The sequence below is a fragment of the Pseudorasbora parva genome, chromosome 20 (assembly GCF_024679245.1).
Source record: "Pseudorasbora parva isolate DD20220531a chromosome 20, ASM2467924v1, whole genome shotgun sequence".
Lineage (NCBI taxonomy): Eukaryota > Metazoa > Chordata > Actinopteri > Cypriniformes > Gobionidae > Pseudorasbora > Pseudorasbora parva.
The window spans coordinates 39,021,107-39,036,124 of record NC_090191.1 but is presented as its reverse complement, the minus strand read 5'-3'; the positions used below and the strand labels follow the sequence as shown (position 1 = coordinate 39,036,124).

General features: G+C 37.8%; 2 protein-coding genes across 2 annotated transcripts; both read left to right on the top strand.

The window, feature by feature from the left end:
* Positions 1–1,033: 1,033 nt before the first annotated feature.
* Positions 1,034–6,008, top strand: atp6v1e1b (ATPase H+ transporting V1 subunit E1b). Its single transcript, XM_067427515.1, has 9 exons — positions 1,034–1,279; positions 1,888–1,953; positions 2,057–2,166; positions 2,346–2,412; positions 2,506–2,595; positions 2,684–2,752; positions 4,219–4,313; positions 4,423–4,510; positions 5,408–6,008. Exons 1-9 carry the CDS (start codon positions 1,247–1,249, stop codon positions 5,468–5,470), a joined length of 681 nt encoding a protein of 226 aa, XP_067283616.1. The 5' UTR covers positions 1,034–1,246; the 3' UTR covers positions 5,471–6,008.
* A 142-nt stretch (positions 6,009–6,150) lies between these two features.
* On the top strand, positions 6,151–14,382 carry ada2b (adenosine deaminase 2b). The gene is made up of 10 exons (XM_067427514.1): positions 6,151–6,303; positions 6,874–7,198; positions 7,478–7,697; positions 9,190–9,400; positions 10,597–10,724; positions 10,925–11,015; positions 12,007–12,115; positions 12,627–12,784; positions 13,039–13,241; positions 13,322–14,382. Exons 1-10 carry the CDS (start codon positions 6,283–6,285, stop codon positions 13,407–13,409), a joined length of 1,554 nt encoding a protein of 517 aa, XP_067283615.1. The 5' UTR covers positions 6,151–6,282; the 3' UTR covers positions 13,410–14,382.
* Positions 14,383–15,018: the final 636 nt, after the last annotated feature.

Here is a 15,018-nt window from a genome sequence, read left to right as displayed (position 1 = left end):
ACCCCCGTCCCGTTACATCTGTCTGACTCATGGGGGCATGTCAAAGCAGCCAAAACTCCCATAGGTCCACTTACCTTCTGGACATGACACATTGATCTGAACTACTTTCTCGGACATAGTCCTGTTTGCTTGACATGTGTTTGTTTAACTTAACAGTGGGACGTTTTATACAATTTATATAAAACAATAATACCTTAGTAAAAACTATATGTCATTTAAAAGCTTACAATCTCTAGTTTACATATTTGCTGACTGATCAGCAATTTGTCAGTTTGCAACAAGAATATTTTCATACTCATAAGGTGTGTTCAGACCTTTATTTTGAAAAATCATTGGTAGAAACCTGTTTAGATTAACCAATTGTGATGCGGTGGCGAGCTATAACGCAGATACATGTGTTTGTTAGAGGTTGAGTTCAAATAAAATTCTGCCAACCTGCTACTTCTGAACAGGATTTATATATATATATATATATATATATATATATATATATATATATATATATATATATATATATATATATATATATATATATATATATATATATATATATATATATATATATATATATATATATATATGATAAAATCTATGTATATTTAGCCTATATATTTATTACATCTACAACAATCACCAAAAACCAACCTGTATTCCAAAGCATTCTTGAATTACAGTCATTTCAGTTTGGATAATGCATTTTCATGTCCAAAGGGGAAAAAATGCGGATACTTTGTGATTTTATGTATTAATTGAACCTTTCACGCTGACCTTAAGCAGAAATGTATCACTTTTAAATGATTTATGAAATCCATTTCCCTCATCCATAATGTGCCCAAATGTTTCATTTTTAATTTAATCTTATGTCTGCTATTTTATCATTTAAGACAAACTTTTTGGTGTAATGGTTTGAATGTATTATATTAAGGTTCAAAATAAGCGCAACTCGCATAAACCGCAATAAAAAAGCCTTACACGCGCACTGAGATCTGATTGGCTCTCGGAGAGGAAACACGCGTCACGTGTCATATGTGTCATCATTGACTGAGAATCAGCTGACCCGTCCAGTCTATTTTCACGACTCTGACACCGTCACGATCGACCACTTCCATGTCATTTTGTGCGTTTTTAAATCTTTAGGCTTTCCCAAAAATATTTAAACGTCTTTACAAATATAAGACGCCGTTCCGTTGCCGCAACCCGAGCTTTTTCTGTCGGTGGAGTTTAAAATCCTCTTACAGCAGCAGTCATGGCGCTCAGCGATGCCGACGTCCAGAAGCAGGTGAAAACGCGTTCAAACGCATCATTTAATCTTCATTACAGCACAACACTATAGCGAGATTAAGCAGCCACTGTTTTGCTAAATGCATTGTTTTAGACGAGCCTAAAACGAGCATCGTGATGTAAGATGATGTGGCCTTCAAGGTTGTTCGTCATTTATTCATTAAACACGAGCTGGCATCATGAGACCCGTCTATATGACAACAGTCAGTTTATATGAATGCATTTAAACGGGTGAATTATAGTATATATGGGATCACGCACATGTGCATAAAGGATCAATAAGAAAATGAAATCAATCAGCTCACCCCAAAGGCAAATGCATCAAAGTAGTATGATGATGAATAATATCAAATATGTGTCATAAGATATATAATGCAAAATATTAAGATGTGGGATGTTCTGCATAGTAATAACATCAACATACAACCTACTAAACACACTAGAGTCTAGACAGACACCTACTGTTACTATTTAAATTGATTTGGGATTATTTGTTTTGATTAAAAAATGCATGTGCCTGTATTTACATTTTGATTTCTGGTTTCATTAAAGCCTTTTCCCCATTGATATGAAACTATTCTCTTATTGTTTCCCATATCTTTTCAGATCAAGCACATGATGGCTTTCATTGAGCAGGAGGCCAATGAAAAAGCAGAGGAGATTGATGCAAAGGTCATTTTTCTTTCACAGTGTTTAGCTTTAAATGATTTAATTAAAGCGTTGTAATGTTATGTGGTGTAAATAGTGATAATATTATAAGTGACTCCCTCTGCAGGCAGAGGAGGAGTTCAACATTGAGAAAGGTCGGCTGGTTCAGACCCAGCGTCTGAAGATTATGGAGTATTATGAGAAGAAGGAGAAGCAGATCGAACAGCAGAAGAAAATGTGAGTGTGACTTCCTCTAGACGGCCAAATCATTGCTGTGGAACTTCCCAGTTTCCTCAAAATCTGTTACTCAATCAAGCTTTTCATGCCATAAAACGGTTTCAAATAATCACATCTTTTATGAAATTTTTAATTCTTTGTCCCTAATAGCGTTTAAATGGTTTGCTTCCTGTCCACAGTCAAATGTCCAACCTTATGAACCAGGCCCGACTGAAGGTCCTGAAGGCCCGTGATGACATGATTTCGGTTAGTTCCTGTTCTCTTCTGTGGCACATCAAACCTTCAATAACCTATTGAGTGGGAGTTTCTGTTGTGTGTTTTAACTGTGCGCTCTTTTAGGATTTGCTAAATGATGCTCGTCAGCGACTAGCGAATGTAGCCAGAGATCCATCCAGATACAGCTCTCTGATGGACGGGCTTATCCTGCAGGTGAGCGATATATAAGCACGCACAGTGTCACAAATCAGGTCTGGCAGACTTTCTGAGAGTCTTACGCTGTAATATTCTCATGTTTCAGGGTTTTTACCAGCTCCTGGAACCCAAAGTGACCATCCGTTGCCGCAAACAGGACACGGGGATAGTGCAGGTCTGTACATTTAACAACTGAAAACATTTCAAAATGACTTCAATTAAATAAACCTGAACAGAAATAAAATATTTTTGAAAAATCAAACTTATTCTAGCTTGTTGCCAAGACATCTCATTTTCATTTAGTTTAACTTAATGTAATAAATAACTAAAATAGATATAAAGATTATTATTTAACTAAACTATATAGACACATTAAAAAAAGAAAAACTACTTAAACTTACCAAAATGAAACTTTAAAGGTGCACTATGCAGCTTTCCGTCCACTGGAGGGCGCCTATTCTAAACAAATGCGTAGTTTGATGACGCAAAGTGTGAGCGCAGCATCTTGGGAGATGTGGTCTTCACCTCACAGCCGGTGGAAAATAGGACTCGGGCAGAAATCACGTTCATGCATGCGGTTATTAACGTTACTGTAGTCTAAAGCAGAGCAGGACCGAGTGTTATGGACCTGAGCACGGCTGCTGGAGCGATTGATAAACAAATACCCGCCTTGCGAATACCGGGACTTTTATTATGACGGGACGGGACACAGTCGCCGGGCGCCTGCACTGATCCGCTCTTCCGGTTATGATTATGAGGTAATTCAGCAGCTCTGTTTATCATATTAGATACATTTAAGTGTGTTTAAAACGATGTTATGGCTTTACTCCGTGCGTTCACTTGTTCACACTGCTAAGAGTAAAGCGCTCCTGCAAAATAAAACAAGACACTGAGGGTAACGCAGATATGACGCAATTGACAGGCGACTCCCTCAAACGCAATGCTGACACTTCCCGGTTCATTAGTTAAAATAGCAATTTTCTCACAATTTACAAATAGTTGGAAACATCTGGGATATTGTAGGTACTCAACTGAACAAAATATATAACACTGGCCTAGTGGTTTTTGGATATTTTACTGCAAAAATACTACATAGTGCACCTTTAAAATTGAAATTATAATTTTTTAAAATATTAAAAACAATCATGTGTATCACAATCAAAAAATTGGATCTCAAAAAAAAAAACTCATGTGACTTTGCCTCATCAGTGGATGTGATTGGATAACTGGACCAACTAGAGGACCAATCGCAACACACAGCCCCTCAGATGTTGGTTTGGTCATTCTGAAATGCCTGAATCAAAGTCTGTCATCAAAATGATTTGGCTTAATTTCCTCCCAGAAGAGTCTCACATGATTGCATTCATAAACCTGCATCTAAACACAAGATAACACGACAGCGTGTTGGGTTTCATCTGCACGCCCTCAGGCTCAAATAATTTATAATGTAGGAAAAAAGCATTCTATCTATCTATCTATCTATCTATCTATCTATCTATCTATCTATCTATCTATCTATCTATCTATCTATCTATCTGTCTGTCTGTCTGTCTGTCTGTCTGTCTGTCTGTCTGTCTGTCTGTCTGTCTGTCTGTCTGTCTGTGTCTATATATCTATATAGCAAAATATGTCTTTTATCAGGCTGCTGTGCAGAAAAACATCCCCATCTACAAGGCAGCTGTGAAGGACAAACTTGAAGTGCGCATTGACCAGGACAACTTCCTCTCTCCAGAAATGTGAGCGTCTGTGCTACCTAAGCAGTTCCTCATTCATAAAATTAGCCTGAACAATGTTAGCTGTCTTTTCTGTTATCTTTGAAATGAAAGTTTGTCTTTTCCTGTGTAGCTCTGGTGGTATTGAGATGTATAATGCTGATGGGAGGATCAAAGTGTCCAACACTCTGGAGAGCCGGCTGGACCTCATGGCACAACAGGTATATGAGAAGCTTATGAACAGTGTTGGGGAAAGTTACTTTGAAAAAGTAATGCGTTACAATATTGCATTGCTCTCTAAAAAGTACACTGTAAAAAATTTTGGTTGATTTTTGTTGGTTTAACTTTAAAAAGTAAGTAACCTGGTTGCCTTAAAATTTTGAGTTTATTGAAATTAAAAATTTGAGTTGATACAATGAAGGAAATTTGTTTAATAAATAGAAACTCAAAATATTATTGTATCTGAACCGCATAAAACATTTGATAAATCATGAAAATAGCACAATTTGGCATGTTTCACTGCTTCATCAGAAATAAAACACACACAATTACCCAATATGCTTACAAAATCTTTTAATAATATTTTAATAAAGGTTGTCGAATCTCAAAAAAATGTTCATTGTATTAACTCAAAATTTTAATTTCAATGAACTCAAAATTTTAAGGCAACCAGGTAACTTTTTTTCTAAATAATTTTTTACAGTGTACCGCATTGTTCAGAATATAAGAAAACCCTGATTATCAGACGACCCTCCTTTTTCAAGATTTTCCTTTTGGAAAAATACTTTTTAAAGACCAAAACATTTATTTAAAAATCATTTTCAAATTACACATTTTTTCATATTTTAATTTTTGCATTGAAAGTATAGTAGATACTGATAAAATGTACAAACACTTTTTGGCATACAATAAAAATAACCTGTAGCCCATGTGAATGATATAATTATCCATGTCATAGTGAAATACATTTCATTAACAGTAGAAGTGAAATCTTGTAGTTTTGAAATTTGGGTACTGTCTTCTGTTTTAAAATCACATATGTTGAAAGTTTGGTCCCGTCAGCGAGGCCCACGAACATGACGGTCACGCGGCTAATTTTGAATTTGATTTCTTTATAGATGATGCCTGAAATCCGAGTCGTCCTGTTTGGTGTGAACCAGAACCGCAAGTTCATGGACTGATTCTCATTCACAGAGGGATCCTTTTAGAACCACGGCAGAACGCCATTGTTTGATGTTGTATTTTTATTTTCATTCTGATGTTAAAGACTCCATTCCTGCGTCTGTCTGTCTGTATTTAAGAAAATATCATGTGAATGTGTGTGTTCTGTGTGTGGTGATTCATTATTGCTGTAAAAATAGTGTTTTGATTGGCTGCTGGGACTCAGGTCCTGAACATCTCATGTGTTTGATTCTGAATGCAGCTGGAATATAACATGTTTATGTTTACAGAAGTGTAAAAACGTAGAAATTCCATAAAATTCCAAAGCTCTAGTTTGCGAACTGACCGAGATAACCATTTAGACGACAGCTATCTTGAACATCCCACAAAATGCTGACACAGACTTGACTATTACGATGTGTTCAGTTGAGGTTTTATTTGCTGTCCTTTACTGTGGTGCAGAGCATGACTTGTATATCAGAACCAAATGTCTGTTAACACTGCAACGATTATATTGATGTGAAAATGACTAATGAAAACAATATAGAGCAGATCTTCTCCCATTGTGTTCTTCCTGAGTCTGCTGTGGATGATTGTGATAAACGGCTAAATGGCAGTCATTTGGGGAATGTCATAATGAGAAGGGTCTGCTAAAGGCTCTTATTCTATGAGTCATTTGAGATTTCACAGTGTGTCACATGCTCCATTGTCATCACATTGGCCATTCTCATGTGCTGTCCCGCAGAATGAGGAACTTGACATGCAGACACAAGGCAGCTGAAGTACACGCTGTCTAAGTGTAAGACGAATAGCAGGGAACAAAAAGGGAGTTATGAGTAAAATAAACATGAAGGTAAGGTCACATTTAGCATGCTGATGGAATTTATGATTTTTAATCAATATTAATATTTTAAGGTTTTCTGCTTTCTTACTGCTGAGGTTTTCTACATCAGATTAAGGAAATAGTGATATCTGACATAAGCTGTTGAATAAAATAATGTAGGGTGCACTTTTATCATGTAGTAATAATAAGGAATATAATGTATGTTCAAAGGTTTTAAACGTTGAAAATTAAAATTAAGTTTACTTTTGATTATTATCCTGATCTTTAACAAGCGATAGATCTGATTAAAACATTTAACTAGAACAAAAAATAGACATGTAAATACTTGCCTCCAAACCATTGCTGTAAATAAGAAAAAGAAAATTTAGTAAGACGCCTAAACCTCCAGATTGTCAGATTAGTCAGCATTTAATTTTGTATTAAAACAATCATATCTAATGCAATCTGAAATGTAGTTTAGGTGCAAACTGCACTGTGCAAAAGAATGAATGTGGAACCATCAGACACATTTAATAAAGACAAATCACTTCTTCTTTTTTAACTAACAAGCATGGGAATGTGGTTCTCTCATTGTCTTAGGATGTCTGTACGAGCAGGAGGTTTCTTTTCTGGCGTATCTTCAGCAGGGCAGCTCTGATCATGCTGATGTTACTGTGTATCAGAGAGTGTACTCCAATGCCAGACCCCCATCAGAGGGATCTGATGCTGAAGCAGGAGCTCTCCCAGCAAGTAGGGGGCAGAGTGGAGCTTACTCCGGCTGAACTCCAGCTGGATTCACTCCTACACCAGCTAAAGCTGAAGGAAATGGTTAATTCACCTTTCCCACCTGCCAATCACTTCTTCAAAGTGCGCCACCTTGTGCAAAAAAGCCCCGTCTTCAAACTGCTACAGAAAATGCCAAAGGGTAAAAAACAGTAATGTTTGGGACGTGTGATTTTTTTTCCCCCAGAACTTTTTCAAATCTCAAACAGCAACATTACACACTAAAGAAATCTGATAATTGGACCTCTTTAAGATTAAGGTGTATAGGGTAGGGATAGTGGTATTAGTATTTGTTGTAACATTGTGTTGGTAATTAGCATTGAGACAGACAATGACAAATGGTTTGAGGAAAAAGACAAAAATCACATATTTGGGACATCTCTGTCCTTTTCAGATGACAAAATGACTCTGTGCCTTACAGGCGCTGCTCTTCACATCCACAGCTCCGCTATGGTGAGTGTGGAGTGGCTGGTGCTGAATGCAACATACAGGCCTCATTGTTACATCTGCTTCACGTGGGATGGGTCACTGCAGTTCCTGTTCTCTACCACTATGCCCTTTCCACGTTTCGGATGCTTTGTCTGGAAACGGCTTGACGTGCTGAGGGCCAGTCTCAGTGACGTCCCTGCCTTTGATAACAGGTGATCAAACTTATTTCAACATCAGGCAAAAAATAAACTCTGACTATGACAGTGGCCCTCAAGGATATGTTATTGCACTGAAAAGCATAATGTGTGTAAATGCCACAAATGTATTTTTGAGTATGGCTTTAGTGGAATTTTGACTTGTGAATACACCAATAAGGCATAACATTATGACCACTGACAGGAGAAGTTAAAAACACTGTATCAAAATTGCTCCAAGGAAGGAACAGTGGTGAATCGGCGACAGGTTCATGGGCTCATTGATGCACGTGGGGAACAAAGGCTGGCCTGTATGGTCCAATCAAACAGACGAGCGACTGTAGCTCAAATTGCTCAAAAAGTTAATGCTGGTTCTGTTAGAAAGGCGTCTGAATTCACAGTGCATCGGGTTTTGTTGTGTATGGGGCGGCATAGCCGCAGACCAGTCAGGGTGCCCATGCTGACCCCTGTCCACCGCCGAAAACAGCAACAGTGGCACGTGAGCCTCAGAACTGGACCACAGAGCAATGGAAGAAGGTGGCCTGGTCATGTAAATCATGTTTTCTTTTACATCACGTGGCCGGGTGCATCACTTACCTGGGGAACACATGGCACCAGGATGCACTATGGGAAGAAGGCGAGCCGGCGGAGGCAGTGTGATGCTTTGGGCAATGTTCTGCTGGAAAACCTTGGGTCCTCCATCCATGTGGATGTTACTTTGACACGTACCAGTTACCTAAGCATTTTTGCAGACCATGTACACCCTTCCATAGAAACAGTATTCCCTGGTGGCTGTGGCTCTTTCAGCAGGATAATGCTCCTGCAAACAAAGCAAACATGGTACATGGAGCACAACAAGAAGTTTGAGGTGTTGACTTGACCTCCAAATTCCCCAGATCTCAATCCAATCGAGCATCTGTGGGATGTGCTGAACAAACAAGTCCGATCCATGGAGGCACGGCCTCGCAACTTACAGGACTCAAAGGATCTGCTGCTAACATCTTGGTGCCAGATACCACAGCACACATCCAGGGTTCTAGTGGACTCCATGCCTTGACCAGTCAGAGCTGTTTTGGCAGCATAAGGGGGAACAACACAATATCAGGAATGCGATAGGAACGTGATAATGTTATGTCTGATTGGTGCACAAGCTGATTGATTAATGTCACATCTGCAGCCAAATAACTTCTCAACATTTAAATAGCTGGTTAGCATTCACAATAGCAGTTTGCAGTGCTTTTAGAGTTCCTCTGAAACCCTCCACCTTCCCCAGCTCCACCTGCCTAGATCTGCTATGGGTAATTTGATATCTGTTATTTGTGCTGAAGCAGTTTCTTACATCACATCAGCCTATCAGTGTATGTTTTGGCAGTAGTAAGTTCATGTAGCAGCAGCATTAATCTACAACAGCAAACATCAACATCATTGTGCGTGTCCAAATATATTCATATTTAATTATAACTAGTAAACAAACTGAAAATAAACGAATAACATGAATTTCATTTCTCAGTTTAATGCGGAATCTTACACTCTTCACGGAAGACCCGGAGACGTCTTATCCAACACAAGATGCAGCATGGGACAGGTTTGAGAAGATTTTTAAGGCTCTATCTGGGCTGATCAACTATGCACCTGTTTTTAAGGATTACATTTACGAAGCTCTGACGGAGCTTTACAAAGACAACATCATGTACGTGGAGCTGAGGGTCGGACTGTCTAAGGTTTGCAACTGTCACACCAAATGACTATATTTAAGTTTATACAGTATGTGCTCTTGGATGAAAAGAGATAGCATGTTTGACCTTAAAGTGCCTTTATTGTGCTATATTGTAAGGTTCCTAATTTTACTTTGGAGTTTCCTAAATGCATACAAGGTTAAAAAAAATAATAATAAAAAAATTATATACATTGCAGCATCACCTCGGCTTAATAATGGTGTGACGCTGCTTCCGAATATGCTTTTGTATACAGTATATGAATAATAGTATGTATGTCCGAATTCATAGTATTCAGAGAACAATAGGCGAAAAGTACCCAAATGACCTACTACTTTCGACAAGATTTTAAAGTGTCCCTTTGTTGGACACTTTACTATCCCATGAGGCCACGGGAGAGGATTAGTGAATGGAGGTGAAGCGAAACAACTGACATAGGTCACATGACAATATCAACATGGTGGATGTAGTACGTCCAAATTTTATTCATACTATATAGAACAAAGTTTCAAACCAAATGTCGTATTTTGGCGTTACTATAAAGTATGCTACTTGTCTCTTGCAATTTATTACACAAGGTTCCCAGAGCTTGCTCTGATTGGTCAGATTGCCCAGTCTGTTGTGATTGGTCTACTCTGCTCTGATTGGTCAGACAGCCCAGTTTGTTATGATTCGTCAAGTTTTCTCCTACTCTTCTCCTTTGAAAGTGCATGCAAAGATCTCGACATGTCGACAACACAGACCAAACACTTACAGGCCTCAGTCACAACTGCAGTGTTTGAGGGTCAAAGTAGACTTTAATCGCGGCAACCAATGAAAACCATAGGTGGGCATTATGCAATTTTGTTACAAACCTAAATAGGTTAGTGAAGGAAGCAAGACTGGAATTACTGACGACGCGTTTCATGCATTTCAGAATCCATTCTAACTTTTGGGGTGAAAATAACGTTGATCTTTAAAACTTTGCAAGCCTTTTATATTCACAAATAGCCAAATGACACACTGCATGAAAGGTAATATCCGAAAAAGCACAATAGGGGCACTTTAAAAATGTAAAATCCCCTAACAAAAGTCCCTTACAGGTCATTTAAACAAATTCATGAACAATCCATGTCCAAATCCTTTAACTTTTTATGTGAAAACCATGTTTATTTTATAGTGTCCTGAAAACTAACTATATGATAAAATTATATTTTTTTTAGGCATATGAACTGGATGGCACTACTCACGACAGAGCGTGGTCTCTGGAGGTCTACAGAAACATCACTGAGCAGTTCAGAGCAAATCATCCAGAATTTATAGGAACTCGTATAATATTAACTGTCCACAGGTAAAACTACATCACATCTGATGCTCTGCTTTTACAACCTTTAAAAATGACAGCCTTTTCTTGTAAAAAGCTTACTTTTATTCATTTAATTCAGTCTCTTTAATTGTTACCATTTCTAAAAACAGAGAAATAAATAATTGATTCAATTATGATTAGACTAACAGATTTCTAATTAGATTTCTTTTGATCTGAATGCATAGGAATCTTTATGTGTATCAAGTGAAGCAGGCAGTGCAAGAGGCTAACGAAATGCAGCGAAAATATCCAGACATCGTCGTTGGATTTGACCTGGTAATCTCACTCTAGACTTAAATTAGGCCACAATTTGTAGCCGTGCCACCAGAATGGTATAACCATGGGAACTTTAAAAGATATGAATAGTGAATGTTTCTGTCTGAATTGTACAAGCAGGACAAAGCAATAACAAAAAGAAGAAAAATAAATGAACCAGTACTCCAACGAGCCGGTGCTGAGAGGTGACGTGGCGCAATTTGACCCAAACAAAATAAAAGAATGAAAGGGGTTAAATTATATACCACATTTAGTGCAGGGAGGAAAACATAAATAGCTAATAAGAAAGCTATCAAGAGGAGATGAGAAGCCATATTGGTTCCAAGTATTTTTTTTTTCAAAAAACACAAGTTATAAGCCATGAACCGAGCCAACCAGCTACAAGATAAATCAAAACATTACAAATATTGATTTAATGAAAAAAGTAGTATCTGAAATTCAAACATAAAAAACTGTGCAAACATCAAAATCAAATTTAAACAACAATGGAGAAACATAAAACATTTGTTAATTATATATATATATATATATATATATATATATATATATATATATATACACACACACACACACACATGAGGATTCCAATGATATAAGACACTGTTTAGGAGTTATGAGCCTTTTGTTGTGAGCCTTTTTGTGGTAAATATATTTAAATATTTAAGTATTTTGAGCGTGAGAACACCAACTCTATGTCATTTGAGGTACTTTATGGGAGTGGGCAGAGCAAACAAGATTGTTTGGCGTTTGTTTTGACTTTGGTGGAATTTTCTAAACTAAGTTGAAATAATGCAGGCTTATGGCTTTAACAGAAGCAAATACCATCAAATAACAACCTCGTAGCTCACAGTAAGTCTTTAAAGCATTTTTTCCCCATAAAAAGTACTCAAGTTGGCAAAAGTTATTTTTCACAAGCCAACTGGGCTTGATCAGGTCCCTACATGTAACAATAGCATTATTTTTCTCTAATTCGATCAATGTATTGCTGTAGGTTGGTCGTGAAGACACTGGAAGGTCTATCTGGTACTTTCGAGATGCCTTGTCAATCCCTTCAGAGATGGAAACACAACTTGCTTTCTTTTTTCATGCTGGAGAAACAGGTCAGTTTCACTTCGCAAGCAGTTACAATTACCCAGCTAACAAAAGTATGTTCTAAGAACATTTCGCCAACGTTACCATTGAGTTCAACCAAAACAAGAGCGTTCTGAATCATACCATTCAACTAAAATGTTTTTGGGGAAAAATGTTACATGCTTACATGTATGAATGTTTTTGTGCTAACGTTTGGAGAACATTATTAAAGACCAGACAACTTTAAACTAACATTTTATTAATGTTACGTAAATTTGAGAGAACCTTGCCAGAATTTTTTTTTTTTTTTTTTTTGAGTAAGATGAATTTGCTATAACTCTATCCCTCACAACCTCGCTTCATACCCGGCGCTGCTCTGAATAAGGTCTATGGTGCGAGGACTTGTTTAATGAAATGACTTTGGATACTCTTACTTTGAATCACTGGTTCGATTTGCAAAGGTTGTAAAGCTTCACAAAGCATGTGAACTATTTTCAAAATTCTGCATTTGGTGCGTTCACTGTGTGCGTTTGCTTTCAGACTTGGAAGGTACAGATGTGGACAGGAATGTGTTAGACGCTCTGTTGTTTAATACCAGCCGCATTGGACATGGCTTTGCACTGGGACATCATCCCTTGGCCAAGCAGCTCTCCAGGACGAGAGGGGTGGCAGTGGAGTTGTGTCCTATTTCCAACCAGGTATAGCGGTGGGGAGGGGGGGCAATTTGTCCCTCAAATAAAATTAGTTGAACTTCACATGATGTGATTAAAAGTGCACTGAGTAAATTTTAGCGGCATCTAGTGGTGAGGTTGCAAATTCAATTAAACTTATAATATTATATTGCTTTTCTGTCAATAGATCCTCATAAACGTTGCACACAGCACCCTTAAAAAATGATAATTGTATCTTTTATTGTAATGACTGGTTGAATAAAGCATTTCATTTTCTCCAGGTGCTAAAGCTAGTGTCAGATCTGCGAAACCACCCCGCTGTGGCCCTAATGTCAGACGGTCATCCTATAGTGGTGAGCTCTGATGATCCCACCTTATTCGGGACCACAGGGCTCTCCTATGATTTCTACCAGGCCTTTGTGGGAATTGGAGGGCTGAGCGCAAACCTAGGCACTTTAAAAGAGCTTGCAATGAATTCAATAAGGTGCCATATTTATTCATACACTTTCATTTGAGTTATGTAGAAGATGAATTTAAGGTTGCATTTTCTTTCTTTTTTAACAGGTACAGTTCCTTGTCACCACAACTACAGGATAAAGCCCTGACGATATGGCAGGAAAAGTGGAATAAGTTTGTAGCAGAGAATTCATAATCATGACAAACAGAAGAGGAGAGGGCTGTATTTTTATTATTTTATCATTACCCAGTGAAAGGGAGATTCTGAAATCCACTGCCGCTTCATAATCAAAGTCTTAAATTAATATTTATCTTCCTATATTATTAAAATGATTCTTTCCAGTTATGATTTTACTTAAGAGAACCATTGATTGTTTCTTGTTTTCTAAAGTGTGAGGAGTGACTGAGGGTCAGGGATGTGTGATGTGTCACTAAAACACTTGATAGGAGCATGTGTCATGTGTTTGGATTTTTGAGGTATCACACACTCTTAGCATGCCAGGAGTGCAGAAACAGTGTTTGCTTACTTAGCCTGGCTTCCAGATATGAAATCTCGATTAGTCTTTTATTTAATTTATTATATTTTATATTTCCTTTTACTGAAACACTAAAGAGTAAAGATGAATATTGCCTGTACTGCTGTCTGTATCTCTCACTGAGAGAAAGCACGTTATCAGTATATTTTGGGGAACATTTTAGTTACAACTGGAGCATAATCAGCTCCAACCTTGGAGAGACTGTGCATCTTTGTATGTGCGCAATAATCTGCATTACAGATCAGTGTTGAGAATGGTGTACAATGGACATTCTAAGAAATAGGTGGACTGGGCAAGCTGGCGCCTGCTCCAGACCTGGAAGGTCACTACGGGCCTTATTGCAGACTAAAAGCGTCAACAAGATTAACTGACAATGTGTGGAAATTTACCATGACTGTGCATTTTCTCTGAGCCAATCAGAACCATCCACATTGTGGTAATGACGTGGATAGACCTTGAAAACAGTATAGTATTTTTAAGTAAGATTTTTACAATTTTAAGTAAGAGAGGGCAAGGCAACGACATGGTGAGAGAGGGAGCGAGGCCTACAAACTCCTTGTGAGACTTGAAGCTGGCTTCTGCTGTTGAAACTGCAAACTATTCTCAAGTAAAAAAATGTTTTAATTAATTACACTCCTGACTCCTGGTCTTCATTTTTCATTACTGGTCATTAACTGTTAACCCACTTTTGGTGGAGAATGCGGGCAATCATTCCCTTGGCAAACCAACAAATAAGGTAGAAAGTTGTATTATTGGTTAGAGTTGTCTAACCTCTGAGTTGTCTATTTTTGGACCAAAATGTATTCTCAACGCTTCAAAAGTCTAACTAACCAACTGATGTCACATATGGACTAATTCGATGATGTTTTCATTACCTTCTGGACGTGGACAGTATAGTGTGCATACACTTACATTCAAAGGACAGAAAGCCCTTGGACTAAATCTAAAATATCTTAAACTGTGTTCCGAGGATGAACGGAGGTCTTACGGGTGTGGAACGACATTAGGATGAGTCATTAATGAAAGAAATTACATTTTTGGGTGAACTAACCCTTTAACAGCCACAAGATGGCGCCAGCATTAAGCATAGAAGTAGTACCAGTCAAGCTAACTCGTAGTACCCGGATGACCGGTGTGTTATTAGGTTTTTGCGGTAGTTATCTGGGAATAACATACCACTGAAATGCGTGATTGACCAATCAGAATCGAGTATTTCACAGCGCCGCGTAATAAGGAATAATTATACCACAGGTTGTGTTTAACAGTTAA

Coding starts and splice junctions, on each gene's coding strand:
- ada2b (XM_067427514.1), top strand. CDS start 6,283: ATGAGTAAAATAAACATGAAG. Junction 7,199..7,477: donor GCTACAGAAAATGCCAAAGG/GTAAAAAACAGT, acceptor TGTGCCTTACAG/GCGCTGCTCTTCACATCCAC. Junction 11,016..12,006: donor TCGTCGTTGGATTTGACCTG/GTAATCTCACTC, acceptor GTATTGCTGTAG/GTTGGTCGTGAAGACACTGG.
- atp6v1e1b (XM_067427515.1), top strand. CDS start 1,247: ATGGCGCTCAGCGATGCCGACGTCCAGAAGCAG. Junction 1,280..1,887: donor ATGCCGACGTCCAGAAGCAG/GTGAAAACGCGT, acceptor ATATCTTTTCAG/ATCAAGCACATGATGGCTTT. Junction 2,413..2,505: donor CCCGTGATGACATGATTTCG/GTTAGTTCCTGT, acceptor GCGCTCTTTTAG/GATTTGCTAAATGATGCTCG.